Source organism: Myotis yumanensis, unplaced genomic scaffold, assembly GCF_028538775.1.
Source record: "Myotis yumanensis isolate MYYU_CA2020_CCGP unplaced genomic scaffold, mMyoYum1.0.hap1 SCAF_3, whole genome shotgun sequence".
Taxonomy (NCBI): Eukaryota; Metazoa; Chordata; class Mammalia; order Chiroptera; family Vespertilionidae; genus Myotis; species Myotis yumanensis.
Genome location: NW_027223754.1, coordinates 125,398,321 through 125,416,733, shown reverse-complemented (window position 1 = coordinate 125,416,733; position 18,413 = coordinate 125,398,321). Strand labels below are relative to the sequence as shown.

The window sequence follows — 18,413 nt, the reverse complement described above, 5'->3', positions numbered from 1 at the left end:
CGAAGAAGACATGGTGGTAGTAATACCTAAACCTGCTCCTTTACAGTGCGCAAATGTGTCCTCAGATTTTCTCTCCCATGTCTTTATTTTTTTGATTGTATCTTTATTGTTGAAAGTACTACAGATGTCCCCCTTTTTTACCATTGACTCCCTCCATCCCACCCCCAGGCCTTCACTACATGAGTTCTGTATATACATTCTTTGGTTAACCTCTCCCAACCCACCCACCCACCCACCTACCACTCCCTTCATGTTTTTAGAATCTACCATTTGCCCAGCCCATAGCTGAACACGGGTGAAAGCACTCTACAATATGTAATAACTGACTGATGGCTCTTTGTCAGAAAGATGAATTCCTCCCAGAAGTGAATTCAATAATTGTGAATCATAGTGCTTCACTTTGAAGAAAGAGAGCAGTGCATTTAAAAACATCCTAAAAGAAAGCTTCTCACTTTGAGAATGTTTAATCTGCTAGATTAAATAAAAAAGCTTGTGAATCCTTTGCCGGAGCACTTGGTAAAGTTAAAAAGTACCTATGGCACGCTGTCTCTTTTTGAAGAGGACAACACAATACTGTAATGGTACAAGAAAGCCATCACTAAGCAACAGACCAGGTCTGGACTGCACAGGAGTCAACATGCTTCTTTGTTCACTATGATGAAGAATTACTAAATGGAAATGCTTAATAGAATCTTACCTGCAACAATGACACTCATTATTTTTCAAGGCACTGATCAGCAGTTGATAATTAATATTCATAGGAGTCTCTGACAATAGGTCACAATGCTGTTCTCTGAATTAAAGAGCTCAACAAAAAGCTTTGGATATTCATTTTTGTAGAAGGCACAAAGCTGGCATCTGGATTAACTGCCCCCCCCCCCCCCCGCCCCGTATTCTAGGTTTAACGCAGGATTATAAAAATTCATCTCAAATAATTTCAATAGTGGTTAATCTTGACGGAAGTGTGTTTATTGTCTCTATTTATTTATTTAAATTTGAAACAATAGACCCAGACAGCATCACTGACAACCTGTTAGAAACGCAAATTCCAGAGCCCCATCCCAGGCCTGCTGAATCAGAACCTCTGGGAGCAGGACCAGATGCTCAGCTCTCACCAACCACTGGAGATTCAGATGCTCTTTAAAGTTTGAGAATCAGGGTCACTATATGAGATACAAAGGTAAACAGTCGAAGAGTTACATTCAGTTTGGCATTAATGGAACATCTTGAACCATCATTGAACTGTTGTACCATTTTCTTTTTTAAAAAAATCCTCACCCAAGGATATGTTTACTGATTCTGAGAGAGAGAGAGAGAGAGAATCAGCTCCCCTCCTTCCCCCACACCGCTTGATAGGGAATTGAACAGGAAACCTTTTTTGTGTACAAGTCCATGCTCCAACCAACAGAGTCACCTAGGGGACATCTGTAATACTCTCAACAATAAAGATACATTAAAAAAATAAAGACATGGAAGAGAAAATCTGTGGATACTGTACCATTTTGATCTCAGAAAGAAGTATATGTAGTGGAGAAGATTCCTCAAGGTAGCCTTTACTTCCTGCTGATACTGGAGTCATTTATAAACACCTGTCACCAGTTGCATCTGTGACAATCAATTTTTGAAGAGCTCATTTATCAAGAATATATAGTGGATTGTGTGTGTGTGTGTGTGTGTGTGTGTGCTTTCTCGCCAGAGTCATTATGTCCATTGATTATTACATGGGAGATTGGTAACCTGAAAAGATTGAAACAAAATAAAACATAGTGTCTAGAAAAAAACATGGGCTCTTGGTGAAGCAGGAATTTTGGGGGAACACAGGCAGGCTTAGGGATTTTTTAGAATTGGGGTTCATGGAAAAGCATGGGGCTGCAGACTGGGAGAAGGTACATTTCCATAACATAAGGAAGCCAGGTGTATTTCCATAAGACAAGGGAACTGGAAGCAGCCAAGAAAAGTCTATATTTACAAAATAAAGAGAAGGAAGCCCTTCATTCAGATGGCAAAGAAGACAGCCCAAAGAGAATAGGGGAACAATGGGGAAGGAGTGGGGAGAACCTCACATGTCTCATGTTAGGTTCAACCTTTGAGCCCAGGAGTTACTATAGTAACCAGTGTAAAGGAATATTGACCAATCAGAGGGGATATCAGGACACAGGAACTACAGCCTTTATAAGCCTTAGAGAAAAGGGACTCAGTGAGATTCTTCCCTCTCCCTACATGTGAGTCCATTCTGTGGGACTCTTCCCTCTCCCGACTTGGGGGTCTGCACTTGTTCTTCAATAAATCTCCACCTTTGCTATACCACTTTCTGTCCGTGGATTCATTCTTCGATTCCAGTGAACAAAGAATCTGGGTTCCAGTTCAAAAATTCGGTATCATTGGCATTGTTTTGAAAGTTTGAAATCATGTGTATTAACAGGCAAAAATGACTAAAAAAGCCATTGCTCAGTTACATATTAAGAAACAAATTTGGGGAGATTAAACATGGCGGCAGAGGAGGTGGATGCTGCCCGGACATGCTCCCAGGAACAAGCTGGAATTACAACTGAAATATGGAAAGGCTTCCTGAATAATCACCGAAAAACTCACAGGAGAGAACCCTGATACCTGAGGACAGAAGGTAGAGACTGCATAGAGACTGGTAGGAGGGGTGGAGGTGCCAAAGTGTTGGCTGGGTGCCCACAGACAGCAACTGAAGTCCTGGAGAGATATCTCAGCTGTGTGTGGGAGTGAGGGGGTGCCACTGAGAACTCTGTGATCTAATCCCCAAGCTGGGCTTCCCAGCAGAGAACACCAAATCTGAGGAGGGTACCCACATAACATCTAGCTGTGGAAAGCAGTGGGGTGCTGTCTGCCAGGGAGCAGCAGCTGAAAGTATGGGCACCCTCTTGAAGGGCTAATGCACAAAAATTCCCTGTGGAGCCACCCATCTACTGCTCTGGCAGAGGGAGGGTAAAGTGGACTGGAGCTGTGATAGCAGAACCCCGGACTGAGGACTCGGGGGATAAAGCTCAGAAGGCAGACACCCCAAGATTCCTGGGCTGAGTCATTTCCTCACAGAGTAGAGGACATCTTTCCCACATTGACATCTGCCTTGCCTCAGGGGAAGATAGTCAACACACCCTGTTGGAAAACACGTTGCCCTGAGGCCACTTAAGACAGTAAAAGTAACAATTAGCCTTCAGGCCAGTGGTTCTCAACCTTCTGGCCCTTTAAATACAGTTCCTCATGTTGTGACCCAACCATAAAATTATTTTCGTTGCTACTTCATAACTGTAATGTTGCTACTGTTATGAATTGTAATGTAAATATCTGATATGCAGGATGGTCTTAGGCAACCCCTGTGAAAGGGTTGTTCGACCGCCAAAGGGGTCGCGACCCACCGGTTGAGAACCGCTGCTCCAGGTAGAAGCAACCACCCCACCCTGTTGAAAAAACTCTTGCTACACCTGAGGACGATTGCCTGGGAGCAATTCAAGTCAGAATCCTATTAGTCTGTAGACTGAGGCAGTTTCTGGAGGCTTTGAGTCTTTGCCTGATCCAATTAGTCAGAAACAGCCTTTAACACTGTCCTGCACTAGAGATTGAGAGGTTAGAGGATCTACCTAATACATAGTCACAAACCCAAACAAACAACCAAAATGAGGAAACAAAGAAATAATCCCCAAATGAAAGAACAATCGAATTCTCCAGAAGAAGAGGTAAATGAAGCAGAGATAAGAAATTTATCTGAAACAGAGTTCAGAGTAATGATGTTCGAAATGCTCAACAGTATGGAAAAAGATATAGTAACTATGAAAAAGGAACAGTCTGAGATAAAGAATGACATAACACAAATAAAGAACACATTAAAAGGAATACGCAGTAGATTAGGGGAAGCTGAGGATCGAATCAGTGAATTAGAAAACGGAGTTGAAAATATCACTCAATTAGAGAACCAACAAGAAAAAAAAACAATTGAAAAACAGGAGGACAGCTTAAGGGATCTGTGGGACAATGTGAAATGTAACAATATTAGAATAACAGGGATGCCAGAAGAGGCAGAAAAAGAGAAAGGAATAGAGAAAGTGCTTGAAAAAATAATGGTAGAAAACTTCCCTAACCTGGTAAAGGAAAAAGTCACACACTTTCAGGAGGCACAGAGAATCCTGAACAAGAAGAACCCAAACAGACCCACACCCAGACACATCATAATTAAAATGCCAAAAATTAAAGACAAAGAGAAACTCTTAAAGGCAGCAAGAGAAAAGAAAACTGTTACCTACAAAAGAATTTTCATAAGGCTGACACCTGATTTTTCAACGGAAACTCTATAGGCCAGAAGGGAATGGCATGAAGTACTCAAGGTAATGGAAAGCAAGGATCTGAAACCAAGATTACTATATCCTGCAAGGCTATCATTCAAAATAGACGGTCAAATAAAGAGCTTCCCAGACAAAAAAAGGCTAAAGGAGTTCATCACCACCAAGCCTCATTACCAGAAATGCTAAAGGGATTGCTGTAAGGGATTGCTGAAAAGAAGAAACAGAGAGAGAAACCTAGACATACAGAATTAAAATGGCTATAAATAAGTACCTCTCAATAATAACCTGAAATGTAAAAGGATTAAATACTCCAATCAAAAGGCATAGGGTAGCTGAATAGATACAAAAACATAACCCAACTATATGTTGTCTACAAGAGACTCACCTCAAAACAAAAGACACACACAAGATAAAAGTGAAGAGATGGAAAAATTTTTCCATGCAAATGGAAAAGAAAAAAAGCTGGAGCAGCAATATTCATATCCGACAAAATAGACTTCAAAATGAAAGTCATCACAAGAGACAACAAATGTCACCACATATATCCAACAAAAGGATATAACCCTGCTAAACATATATGCACCCAATATAGGTGCACCTAAATAAATAAAAAAGACTTCTAGAGGACTTTAACAGAAAGATTGACAACAATACAGTTATAGTAGGGGACTTTAACACCCCTCTGATTTCGCTGGACAGATCTTCCAGACAAAAACTTAACAAGGAAACAGAGACTCTAAAGGAGACCCTGGATCAGATGGATTTAATAGACATTTATAGAACATTTCACCCCATTGCAGTAGAATACACATTCTTCTCAAATGCACATGGATCATTCACAAATATAGACCACATGTTAGAATACAAAACAAGTCTCTTCAAGTTCAAGAAGATTGAAATCATATCAAGCATCCTCTCAGATCACAGTGGAATGAAATTAGAGATCTACTAAAGTAAAAACACCCCAAAACATTCAAATACATAGAGGCTAAATAGCATGTTATTAAACAACTAGAGGCCCGGTACACAAAAATTTGTGCACTGGGGGTGGGGGGGGGTGGGGTGGGGGGGTCCCTCAGCCCGGCCTGTGCCCTCTCGCAGTCTGGGACCCCTCGGAGGATGACCACCTGCTGGCTTAGGCCCACTCCCTGGGGGACCAGGCCTAAACTTAACAAAAGGAAGATAAACAATCCAATCAAAAAATGGGCAAAGGACCTAAATAGACACTTTTTGAAAGAGGACATAAAGAATGTCAAGAGATATATAAAAACGTGCTCAAAGTCACTAATCATCCAAGAGATGCAAATCAAAATGACAATGAGGATTGATTGGATTGTTTATCTTCCTTTTGTGAAGTTGTATGAGTTTCCTGTGAAATTTGGAGATTAAACCCTTATCAGAGATAACATTGGCAAATATGTTCTCCCATGCAGTAGGCTTTCTTGTTGTTTTGTTGATGGTTTCTTTTGTTGTGCAAAAGCTTTTTGTTTTAATGTAGTCCAATTTGTTTATTTTCTCTTTAGTTTGCATTGCGGGAGCTGTATCAGTAAAGATATTGCTACAACATATGTCTGATATTTTGCTGCCTGTGGATTCTTCTAAGATTTTTATGGTTTCCTGTCTTACATTTAAGTCCTTTATCCACACCTGTCAGAATGGCTATCATCAACAAATAAACAAATGGCAGGTGCTGTCGAGGATGCAGAAAAAAAAAGAACCCTCATGCACTGCTGGTGGGAATGCAAACTGGTGCAACCACTGTGGAAAACAGTATGGGGTTTCCTCAAAAAATTAAAAATGGAACTCCCATTTGACCCAATAATCCAGTGATGGTGAACCTATGACACACGTGTCAGAGGTGACACGTGAACTCATTTTTTTGGTTGATTTTTCTCTGTTAAAGGGCATTTAAATATATAAAATAAATATCAAAAATATAAGTCTTTGTTTTACTATGGTTGCAAATATAAAAAAATTTCTATATGTGACACGACACCAGAGTTAAGTTAGGGTTTTTCAAAATGCTGACACGCCGAGCTCAAAAGGTTCGCCATCACTGCAATAATCCCACTTCTAGAAATATATCCAAAGAAATCAGAAACACTAAATAGAAAGGATATATGTACCCCTGTGTTCATAGCAGCACAATTTACAATAGCTAAGATTTGGAAACAGTCTAAGTGCCCATCAGCAGATGAATGATTTAAAAACTGTGCTACATCTACACAATGGAATACTATGCTGCTGTAAAAAAAGAAGGAACTCTTACCATTTGCAATAGCATGGATGCATCTGGAGAGCATTATGCTAAGCGAAATAAGCCAGTCAGAGAAAGATAGATATCACATGATCTCACTCATTTGTGGAATATAATGAACAATATAAACTGATGAACAAATATAGAGCCAGAGGAAAAAATAATATTTTATAATATAATAGAAATAATCCTATTATTTGTAGATGTTCAATATTTCCTACCACTTTTGTGATATCATACTATGTTAGTACAGTTTTGGTAATATTATTATACTAATAATCCTTTTTTTCTTGAAATATTTATGTTTATTGCATGTAATCTTTTTTAAAAAAATATATTTTATTGATTTTTTACAGAGAGGAAGGGAGAGGGATAGAGAGTTAGAAACATCGATGAGAGAGAAACATCGATCAGCTGCCTCCTGCACACTCAATCAGCTGCCTCCTGCACACTCCCTACTGGGGATGTGCCCACAACCAAGGCACACGCCCTTGACTGGAATCGAACCTGGGACCCTTGAGTCTGCAGGCCGATGCTCTATCCACTGAGCCAAACCAGCCAGGGCAATTGCATGTAATCTTATATAATAAAAGCCTAGGTGGCGTCTCGGGATGTTGTCACAAGATGGCTGCTGTAATGTTGTCACAAGATGACTGCCCCCATGTCGTCACAAGATGGCTGCCACAAGATGGCTGGCAGGGGAGGGCAGTTGGGATTGAACAGGCCAGCAGGGAAGGGCAGATGTGGGCTATCAGGCCAGCAGGGGAGGGCAGATGTGGGCTATCAGGCCGGCAGGGGAGGGCAGTTGGGGGCGATTGGGCTGACAGGGGAGCAGTTAGGTGTCATTCAGGCTGGCCGGGGAGTGGTTAGGGGGCGATCCGGCAGGCAGGCAGGCAAGGGGTTAGGAGCCAACAGTCCCTGATTGTGAGAGGGATGTCCGACTGCCGATTTAGGCCTGATCCCTGTGAATTTCATGCACCGGGTCTCTAGTATTATTATATTTAAGATTGTTTTCATTGAATAATTGGTGTTTACTTCATGTAACATTATTATATTTAAAATAGTTTTTCTTGAGATATTAATGCTTATTGCATGTATTATTATATTTAAGATAGTTTTTCTTAAAATATTAATGTTTATTGCATGTAACCTTATTACATTTAAAATAATTTTTCTTAAAATAAAAAAGTGTTCCCATTTGAAAAAAGAAAGAAACAAATTTGGTAAATGATGTAATTTCATTCTACTCGCTACTAGTCCCATTGCCACAAGTCACTCTACTTCTCCGTACCTTTTTTATTTTTGTGGAATAAGGAGCCATTTCTTAGCTCCTTTCCATTTTCTGCATTCTGTGATCACATGATAGTCCACAGTCTGTGAAATAGCTTGTATTTTTTTCAAGGAGATATCATGTACACTAGCTCACTTGGCCTATACAAGAACCCGGATCCTTCTGCACAGTAAAATAAATGTTTAATTTTGGAGACCTGAATCTTAGAAAGCATGCTATAATCATTGTGTAGATTGGGCAGAAGGTCCAGACATATAATAATTAATTAGCTTGGGAAATGCTGTTTTGAATAATGTCCTGCTCTGCTTGTAGGATGTGCATCATAGGAAGAATGTTCTTGCATAGCCAAGCCCTGACCTCCCTGTGCTCTTTGTTAGAGTGAACAGGATCACTGCAACCTTCCAGGAGAGAGCTGTGAGCTTAAGTTGAGGCTAAGCTGCCCAGACCTTACTTACTCTCCTGGATGAATGTTTCCTAGGAAACTGGACAATCTAAACCAGTGGTTCTCAACCTTCCTAATGCCGTGACCTTTTAATACAGTTCCTCATGTTGTGGTGACCCCCAACCATAAAATTATTTTTGTTGCTACTTTATAACTGTAATTTTGCTACTGTTATGAGTCGTAATATAAATATCTGATATGCAGGATGTATTTTCATTGTTACAAATTGAACATAATTAAAGCATAGTGATTAATCACAAAAACAATATGTAATTATATATGTGTTTTCCGATGGTCTTAAGAGACCCCTGTGAAAGGGTCGTTCAACCCCCAAAGGGGTCGTGACCCACAGGTTGCGAACCACTGATCTAAAGGGAACATAGTATCTATAGGGCAGTAGTTGGGACTTAGGACTTAATACTCACTCACCCACTTTGCTAGTTGTACCTACTTCATAAGGCTGTGCAAGGATTGAGTAAAACAAAATGAGATGGTATGTGTGAAGAAAGTCCACCATTGAGGGAAGATGGATACTTTAAATTGGTCTCAATGAATATGTAACTTTACCTAAAAATTTGTGTTCTTTGGCATTCTGCTTATTCTTCATGTTCAAATGTGTTTTAGGCTTAGTCACTAATTGATTGATTTATTGACTTTTTAAAAAAATATATTTTATTGATTTTTTGCAGAGAGGAAGGGAGAAGGATAGAGAGTTAGAAACATCGATGAGAGAGAAACATCGATCAGCTGCCTCCTGCACACCCCCTACTGGGGATGTGCCTGCAACCAAGGTACATGCCCTTGACCGGAATCGAACCCAGGACTCTTCAGTCCCCAGGCCCACGCTCTATCCAGTGAGCCAAACCGGCGAGGGCTTATTGACTTTTTAATTTAAGAACTATTTATTGAGTACATATTACATGTCAGATTTTCTTATAGATATTGGATATATAGCAGTCAATAAGACAGCAAAGGTCCTGCTGTTATGGACATGCATTTAATGGAGAGAGACAAAATACTCCCTTTCCCAATAAACAAATGAATAGATAAAGAAGAAAATTAAGTGGTAGTAATAAATGCTAAGAAAAAAAAGAAAGAAGAAGGTGATGTGATAGAATCTGGGGAGCAATTCCAGGTCAGGTATTCAGGGGATGCTTCTCCAGGGATATGACATTTAAGATGTCACTTGAATGACAAAGTAGAGCAAAGTTCTTGAGTCCAAGCCAGATATGATAATGATTTAGATGAGGGTAGTGGTGGTGAGGATGGAGAGCTGTGACTGGGTTAAAAGATGTTATAGAGATAGAATGAGTAGGACTTACTGATGGATTGAGGGAAAGAGAGGAGTCAAGGATGGTTCCTGCAGTTTTGGCTTGGAGTGATGTTGGCACCATATACAGAAGCGGAGCAAGCTGAGGGCGAGTAGGTTGGGGGTAAGAAGAATCAGGAGTCCAGATTTGGAAAGATTACTAGTAACTTTGAAGTGCCTATTAAACTCCAAGTGGAGATGTCAAGTAGGCAGCTGGATATATGAGGCCAGAGCTAAACATTTGGAAGATATTTTGCCTTTAGATAATATTTAATGTAATGGGCTGGATGGGAGTATTTAGGAAAAAAAGTAGAGTTAGAAAATAAAGAGGATCTAGAATATTCTTACAATTTTAGATACTTATAACTATAGCAAAAGCAAATAGAAATAACCACTTATAAACAACCCTTATAAAATTAGCCACATAAAAATGAATTGATAGGAATTTTTTACTTTCTCAGGTTCTTCACCTGAGGATACCAGTAATACCAGTATGTTTTTATTGATTTTTAGAGAGACAGGAAGAGAGAAGGAGAGAGAGAGAGAGAGAGAGAGAGAGAGAGAGAGAGAAACACCAATCAGCTGCCTCCCGACTAGGGATTGAGCCTGCAACTCAGGCATGTGCCCTGCCCGGGAATTGAACCCACAACCTTTTGGTATACATGATGACTCTCCAAGCAACTGAGCCATCTGGCCAGGGCGACTTTCTCAGATTTCTTTAGCATACATTACTGGGAGCCCAAAAGAAATATGGTTGTAATACACTGGTGTTATATACATTTAATGACCCATGATTTTTAGTGCCTACTGCAAGGCATCATATTAGGCACTATGTGTAAAATGAAATCAATAGAACAGTCACGTTATTTATTGGTCAAACATTTACTGAGCATATGCTGTGTGTATAGTATTAGGTCATTTGAGCATAGACTACAAAAATGAAAAAAAACAGTCTCTGTCTTTAAGAGAAGACAGTCTAAAACTGCCATTCAAGCACTGACAGGTTTGGCTCAGTGGATAGAGCATCGGCCTGCGGACTGAAGGGTCCCAGGTTCGATTCCGGTCAAGGGCATGTACCTTGGTTGCGGGCACATCCCCAGTCGGAGGTGTACAGGAAGCAGCTGATCAATGTCTCTCTCTCACCAATGTTTCAAACTCTCTATCCCTCTCCCTTCCTCTCTGTAAAATATCAATAAAATATATATTTAAAAAACTGCCATTCAAAAGGAGAACAAACCTCTCAAAAGCCACAGGAATAGTAGGCTTCCTTTTCCTTCAGTATATCTGATGTTCCCAGTGGTCGGCAAACTCATTAGTCAACAGAGCCAAATATCAACAGTACAACGATTGAAATTTCTTTTGAGAGCCAAATTTTTTAAACTTAGACTATATAGGTAGGTACATTGTTATTAACTTAATTAGGGTACTCCTAAGGCTTAGGAAGAGCCACACTCAAGGGGCCAAAGAGCCGCATGTGGCTCGCAAGCCGCAGTTTGCCGACCACGGTTCTAGGCCCCTTGAGTGTGGCTCTTCCACAAAATACCACATGCGGGCGCGCAGGTACAGTACGATTGAAACTTCGTGGCTCATGCGTAGAAGTCGGTTTTCGGCCTGGGTGAGTCTATTTTGAAGAAGTGGCATTAGAAGAAGTGGGGGTACGTTCGCTGAGGTCGACTCCTCAGATTGAGAACGTTTTTAGCAAAGGTCAGCTTAGGAGTACCCTAATTAGGTTAATAACAATGTACCTACCTATATAGTTTAAGTTTTAAAAATTTGGCTCTCAAAAGAAATTTCAATCGTTGTACTGTTGATATTTGGCTCTGTTGACTAATGAGTTTGCTGACCACTGTTCTAGGCCATTAGGAGAAATCTACGTGGACTGAATGCATTTGGTGAGGTAGGCCACAGACCATAACTCATTCTGTCTTTTCCCCTCCCTTATACTTCTGGTCAACGGGAGAGCTTTTCTGGGTGGAGAGAAGCTTATCTCAGCCCATCTCATACTTCTAGTTGACTGGTACTTAAAGCATCCCAACATCCATATTCTCATTATCTGGGAGAAGAGACATAAAGAATCCATCAGCACATTAAATAACGAAGTTCTTTTTCCTGCTAAATAAAATAGTCTCCCCAAAGAACAGTTCTAATGCTTTAATATTAATATCACTATTTGTTCAAAATTCTATACTTCTTGTACAGTTGATAGATAGATTGGATGCATGCCCACTTATCAGTGCAAATGAGAAGGAAGGGAAGCACCCTTATCTGCGATGATGGTTATATTTGCTTTATCAAAATGCAGCTAAGCCTTCTGGTGGTTTGTTGTCAGAAAGAACAGCTCAGCTTCAATTATGGTGAAACAAAGATAATTATATTTAGTAATCTCTGTTTAATTTTTTTAAAATACATTTTTATTGATTTCAGAGAGAGGAAGGAAGAGGGAGAGAGGGATAGAAACATCAGTGCTGAGAATCATTGATCAGCAGTCTTCTGCACAACCCCCTCACAGGGGATGGAGCCCTCAACCTGGGCATGTGTCCTGAACTGGAATTGTACCATGACCTCCTGGTTCATGGGTTGACATTAAACCACTGAGCCACACCGGCCGGGCTTATTGTTTGATTTTTAATGAGCTTTATTTAATAACCCCAGATAAATGCTTGGCTCATTAAACTACTTGATACATTTGCTAAGTCATCCTGGCAGACCCATGATGATGTGGTTCTGCTCACAAGGAAACTCTCAGTAAACTCCACATGAAGTTTTTTGGGGTCACTGGCCAACTGGTAATGGAAATACTCAGGATTTTTTGGAGGGGGATCAAAATAATTTTGTTGTGCTTTATGATGTCAAATTCTGTGGTCACAGCCAAATACCTGGCCATATGCTTACACAAGTTCAAACTCTTTCTTGTTGTTGTTCATTGAAATACCTTGGCCTCTTTCCCTGATAACAGTGCAGCTTGCTTCTATGTCTCTTGGCTTGAACAAGAATGAATTACTCACCACAAAATGTTAAGTTAATCCTCTTTATGTCTGCTATCCAAAGTGTATGGGTTTCTCCTCAATCAATGATACCTGATATCAGCACGGTAGATATTTAGTAGAGAATTTAGCTATTAATTTTTGCCATTTAGAATATTTAGGTTCAGTTGTTAGCTAGTACTTAGAGAGTTTAAATGGTATCCATTTACTAGTTTCTTTCAGTCACTAAATTTAGTTATACCAGTCAGTATCTGGCTTGTATTATCTTATGCTTTATATTGGATTAATTTCAGAAATATCGAATTGAAGAACTTTTTTAGTATCTTATGCAAAGTAATACAGGAAAATCATAGTTTATTAATTTATATGCTATTTCTTATGCAAAGAATCATATGATAAATAACTGCTTGAAACCAGTGTCAAAGAAATTGAAGCAACTTTTGATGACTTGGTATGTTTTATTTATTTAAGAAGTGGGAACTGTATAGCACAAATGTTTTTTTCTTTTTATTGTAAAGGCCAGGAAGTGAATATCTAATATCACTTGGTGCCCTATTATGTTAAACTAGAGGCCCGGTGCATAAAAATTCATGCACTGGAGGCGGGGTCCCTCAGCCCAGCCTGCCGCCTCTCAGTCCAGGAGCCCTCAGGAGCAGGAGTTGACCTGGCAATCAGGGGAAAGTGACACCCCATCACACCTCTGCTGCTGCCACTGCCAGCAGAGCAAGGCTTGGCCAGCCCTGGTTACCTGCGCCTTGGACCGGCCCTGGACGGCTGGGGGGCTGAGGGGAATGGGGGACTCTGGAGGCAGGCATGTGGCAAGGCTGAGTCAAGGGGACTGGGCACCGCCATCTTGTGGCTGTGGGCACCGCCAACTTTGAGGGTGTGGCAGTCAATTAGCATATCCCTCCTTATTGGCTGTGGGTGCCACCATCTTTGCAACAGCATTTGGGTCAATTAGCATATTCCCTCTTTATTAGATAGGATTTTTAGGTGGTTTCTTTTCCATCTTTTAAATGTGTATAGCACAGTTTTATAACTACTGCATGTTTTCTAAAGACAAGTAGAAAAGGTCACCTTCTTGAAGAGGCTTTGTCTGCAGACTCAGTTGAAATCAGCTCCCTTCCCCTAGCCCCCTGACAAATTTTTCTTTCTAAGCATTCTTCTGTCATTGCATGTATAAAAAATTATAATTATTTTTTTTCCTTGTTTATATTTGTCTCCTTCTCTAGACTCTGAACTCTAGAATCATAGAGAAATTATCTGTCTTTCAGTATTTTAGCCCTAACTGAACATAGCACATAATAAGTGCTCAATAAAAACTTAATGCTGTCAAGTTATGAATAGATTGCAACAATCCTTGTAGCATCAATCACTAAAATCTTATAGCATAATATTTCAAACATCTAGGAATGTTGTTGGGGTATTATATTAATACATGATATTTGCATAATAATATATTTGTCTCTTTTTAAAGGTTTGCAATTTAGGTTTTTGTGAACTGTCCCAGGATTTTCACAATAAGCAATTATTAACCTAAGATTAAAATGAGATATTAAGGAACTAAAGGAATCACTAGAATTCATAACTTAGTAAATTAATAATTAATTGGTGTGCCTTATTCAGGTAATATTATCTATAGCATAATACCTGTATCAGAGTTATATAGAAAAAAGGGGACAGTGTGGCTGCATATTTCAAGTGTAGTTTTAGGATTTACAATTACAGGGATAGATGCCTATATTTCCTTGGACAAATTGTGTTTTATCTTTTTTGTGGTGGGAGGGGTTCAGGCAAGGAAGGCTCCATGGGATTCCTGTTGCATGTCAAGAAAATAGCAAAGATGAAATGAGGAATAAGAATTTAGGTTCAGAAGTCTTTTTCTTTTTTTAATATATTTTATTGATTTTTTTACAGAGAGGAAGGGAGAGAGATAGAGAGTTAGAAACATCGATGAGAGAGAAACATCGATCGGCTGCCTCCTGCACAGCCCCTACTGGAGATGTGCCCACAACCCAGGTACATGCCCTTGACCGGAATCGAACCTGGGAGCCCTCAGTCCGCAGGCCGACCCTCTATCCACTGAGCCAAACCGGTTCCGGCCGGGTCCAGAAGTCTTCATATCTTCCTGACAACCGGCAAGACCTTTATCGTCTTCCTTTCTACCCTTCTCCCTCCCTCCCACCTTCTCTTCCTTTCGTTGTCATATCTCCTTGGTCTCCTCCAATCTGTGACAGTTTCTCAGTCTTTCCTTGTCTTTCACAGCCTTGACACTTTTGAACAGTAATTGTCAGATATTTTGTAGAAAGTTCCCAATTTTGGTTTGTCTGATGTTTTCTCATGAAAAGACAGAGATGAATTTTAGGGAAGAACACCACAGAGGTGATGTGCCCTTCTTCTCATATCATACTGGGTGGGGCACAGGGCATCGATGTGACTTCTTTCTGGTAACATTAACCTGGATCACGAGGTTTAGGTGGTATATGCTAGGTTTCCCTGTTATAAAGTTTTTTTTTTTTCTTTCTATACTCAGTTGGGTAGAAGTGTGCTTTCTGTCCTCAGCTTTATTGAAGTACAAATGACAAATAAAAATTGTATATATTTATGGTGTACAACAAGCATGTCAAACCCATGGCCTGCATGTGGCCCACAATGAATATTTTTGCGGTCCAGTCAATATAACGATCTGTAAGAAATGTTTTAATAAAAATTTCAAAACTTAATCTTTACAACATCCTATTGTACATAATTATTAATAACAAACTACAACGTTTGCTCGTGACTGATTACTATAATTATGTTGCATTCATTTCCCTTACATGCCTTAGGCACAGGTGCACCATTTCTCTCAACTAATACTAGCAGCAAGTATTTTAGTTGCTGTTCGCCATGTTATTAGTCTTGTACTGACTTGTTTGGTGTGTGCAACAGGAAATATTTCACTTTTGGAGAACAAGAAAAATAGGTTTATTTGCATTTCGCTTATTAATTTGTACAGTTATTCAAAGTCTGATGAGTGAATGTTCAGGAAAAAATGTTAATTTTTATTAAAATGTTCTATTATTTTATGTTAATAATTATTCATTTATTTCAGCCCTTTGTATTAAGCATGTTGCTATCGAAATAAACCTATATTCCTATGAAAACTGAAGCTTTTGTTTTTTGCGGCCCACATAAACTTAAACCTTGTTTATTTGGCCCGCCTTAGCCTTTGAGTTTGACACACTTGGTGTACAATGTGTTGCTCTGATACTTGTATATATTTGTGAAATTACCACAATCGTGATTATTTACATATCCATCCCCTCATAGTTACCTTTTTTGTGATGAGGATATTTAATATTTACTCTCTTAACAAATTCAAATATACAATGCAGCATTATTATTGACCAGAGGCCCGATGCACGAAATTCGTGGAAGACCAGGCCTTCCTTCCCCCAGCTGCCAGCACCAGCTTCCCTCTGGCACCCGGGACCTAGGCTTCCCTTGCAGCCCCGGCTTCGTCCAGAAGGATGGAAGGACATCCTGTCACATTAGCATATTAGCATAATAGCTTTTATTATTATAGATAGTCACCATGCTGAACATTAAATCTCTAGAACTTATTCATACCATGTAACTTAAGCTTTATATCCTTTGAGCAACATCTCCCCATCTACCCCACTCCCCAGGCCCTGTCAACCACCATTATATTCTCTGCTTCTGTGAGTTTGACTTTTTGAGATTTCACATATAAGTGAGACCATGCAGTATTTGTCTTTCTGTGTCTGGCTTATTTCACTTAGCATAATGTCCTCTGTGCTCATCCATGCTGCAGTGTATGACAGGATTTTCTTTTTGTTTTGCTTTTTAGTTAAGACTTTTTTTTTTTTCCCATGGAGGCCCTCAAATTTTATTTGAAATAAGTAAGAAAGTCTCATGGAGATGTCAGAGTTAAATATACATGTATAAATATTGCCTGCTATATAATGCTGCCCACTCTCACATTAAGAATGGCCAACTCCTTTCTCACAGCAGATGTAGTATAAGAGTCCAGAGGTACAGTTCTTGCAGAGAATGTAAGAGTCACAGGCTTATAGTGGACCCTAGACCACGTCTGGCAGACAGAAAGTGAGAAAAGCAAAACTTCTTTCTTCAGACTCAGTCTAGTGAAGTGTGCTCCTCACAGCTGCCCAATCATCTCACCATTTGTTTCAAGATCCTTCCTTACACGGATATCCTAGGGGGAGTGATACTGACGATGTAGGGTGACCCAATACAGGTTCACATTTCTATTTCTTTTCCCTGCAGAAACCTCTCTTCCCAGGCGTGTGGACCTGATATTAAGAGTTCTGTGCCAATTCCCTGCTTCCCAACCTGTCCCACTCTGTATTGAGGAGGAGGAAGGGAAAGGAAGGAAGAAGCAAAGCAATAAAAAGGGACAGGGAGAAGAGCCCTTCAATTTACATAGATGCCAAAGACTTCTGTTGGGAAGTTCTCTGTCCCACCATCTAGGAAGGAACAAAGCTCAATTGGAGTCTGAGTCAGAGGTGTCCCCCGAGGAAGATGAGCCGGAGCTGCTGTCATCTTCATCGCTGCTGCTGGAATCTGAGGAGCTGCAGCTTTCTGCATTTTCCTCATGTCCCTCCTTTTCTTCAGATCCACGCGAGGAATGAAAACAGTCCCCATTTGTCTCTGATGACTCTGTCCCTGGAGCCTGTGGCCCCTGGTTCTGTGCAAGCTCTCTTTGCAGAGACCTTGCTGATGGAGACTGCACATCTGTCCTGATGATCTTGGGGTCTGGACCTCCACGCATGTTCGTGTTCTTCCTCTTCCCAGAGGTTCTCTGTCTGTAGGCAGCATACTCTTCAGGAGACAGACTCTTGAGCCAGTGCTCCAGGTCCACCTTGTACTGTTTCTGCAGCTCCTCAGCCTGCTTCCTATAATGCTCCCTCTGGCTCTTTGGGATGCGCTGCCAGCGCCTGCTAATCTCCACCATGCGCTCCCTCGGGGGCAGGCCTTGCAGCTCCACACTCGACCACATATCCTGATGGAACTTCTGGTATTCGTTCATGGGGGGCTTCTCGGGCTCTCCATGGAATTTTATCTCCTCTGAAAAATTGTTTCCTGAGGAAGACTTCACTTCTTTCCCTTTTCTCTGAAATTTCTTGGGGGCGCGTTTTGGGCTTCTTTTGGGGACAACAGATGTCTTGGAGTTCTGCACTAGTTCAGGGTGGTTTTTCCTGAACTGAGCCATTTTCCCCCCATATTCCTGTTTCTCCTTCTGGAAATCTTGAATATATTTCATCTTCATCTCCTCTGGGAGCTCCTTGTATTTCTCAGACATGACCTTGGTCAGCTCCTTGTTGCTGAGTTTGGGGTGCATTTGGGAATATTCAAGACGCTTCTCCTTGAAGAAGCGGAGATAAGCAGTCAGGGGCTGCTTGGGCATGTCAGGATGTTTCTTCAGTTTTTTGCTTTTGTAAGAATTTTTAACATGTTCCTCAGCTTCCAGGACTAATTCTGTCAAAGTACGATACTTTCTTATCTTACTAGAAACCTCTAACCACTTGAGTTTGCACATTTCTCCAGAATAGCCTTTAAAAGCTACTTTCCCCCAGTCCATATGTGACTGGGTTGTTTTGAATGTGTGGTTGTCATTGGATGGGAGATTATTCTTCAGGAGGTCCAGTAACATCACAATGTCTTCTTTGGGCCATTGGTCTTGGCCGTTACTCAATGCCATTTCTAGGGCTTTGGCCACTTATGAGGCCGCAGTTATGCAAACAGCACAGCAGAAACTCAAAAGTCTTCAAGCTTAAGATGTAGCAGCTGAGCTATTTT

The 18,413-nt window shown here is 40.5% G+C and overlaps 1 protein-coding gene across 1 annotated transcript; it reads right to left on the bottom strand.

Annotated features, from left to right (window-relative positions):
* Positions 1-17,097: 17,097 nt before the first annotated feature.
* LOC139006322 (upstream-binding factor 1-like protein 1) lies at positions 17,098-18,315 on the bottom strand. Its single transcript, XM_070408760.1, has one exon. The coding sequence runs from the start codon at positions 18,313-18,315 to the stop codon at positions 17,098-17,100; it is 1,218 nt and encodes a 405-aa protein (XP_070264861.1).
* Positions 18,316-18,413: the final 98 nt, after the last annotated feature.

Coding starts and splice junctions, on each gene's coding strand:
- LOC139006322 (XM_070408760.1), bottom strand. CDS start 18,315: ATGGCATTGAGTAACGGCCAAGACCAATGGCCCAAAGAAGACATTGTG.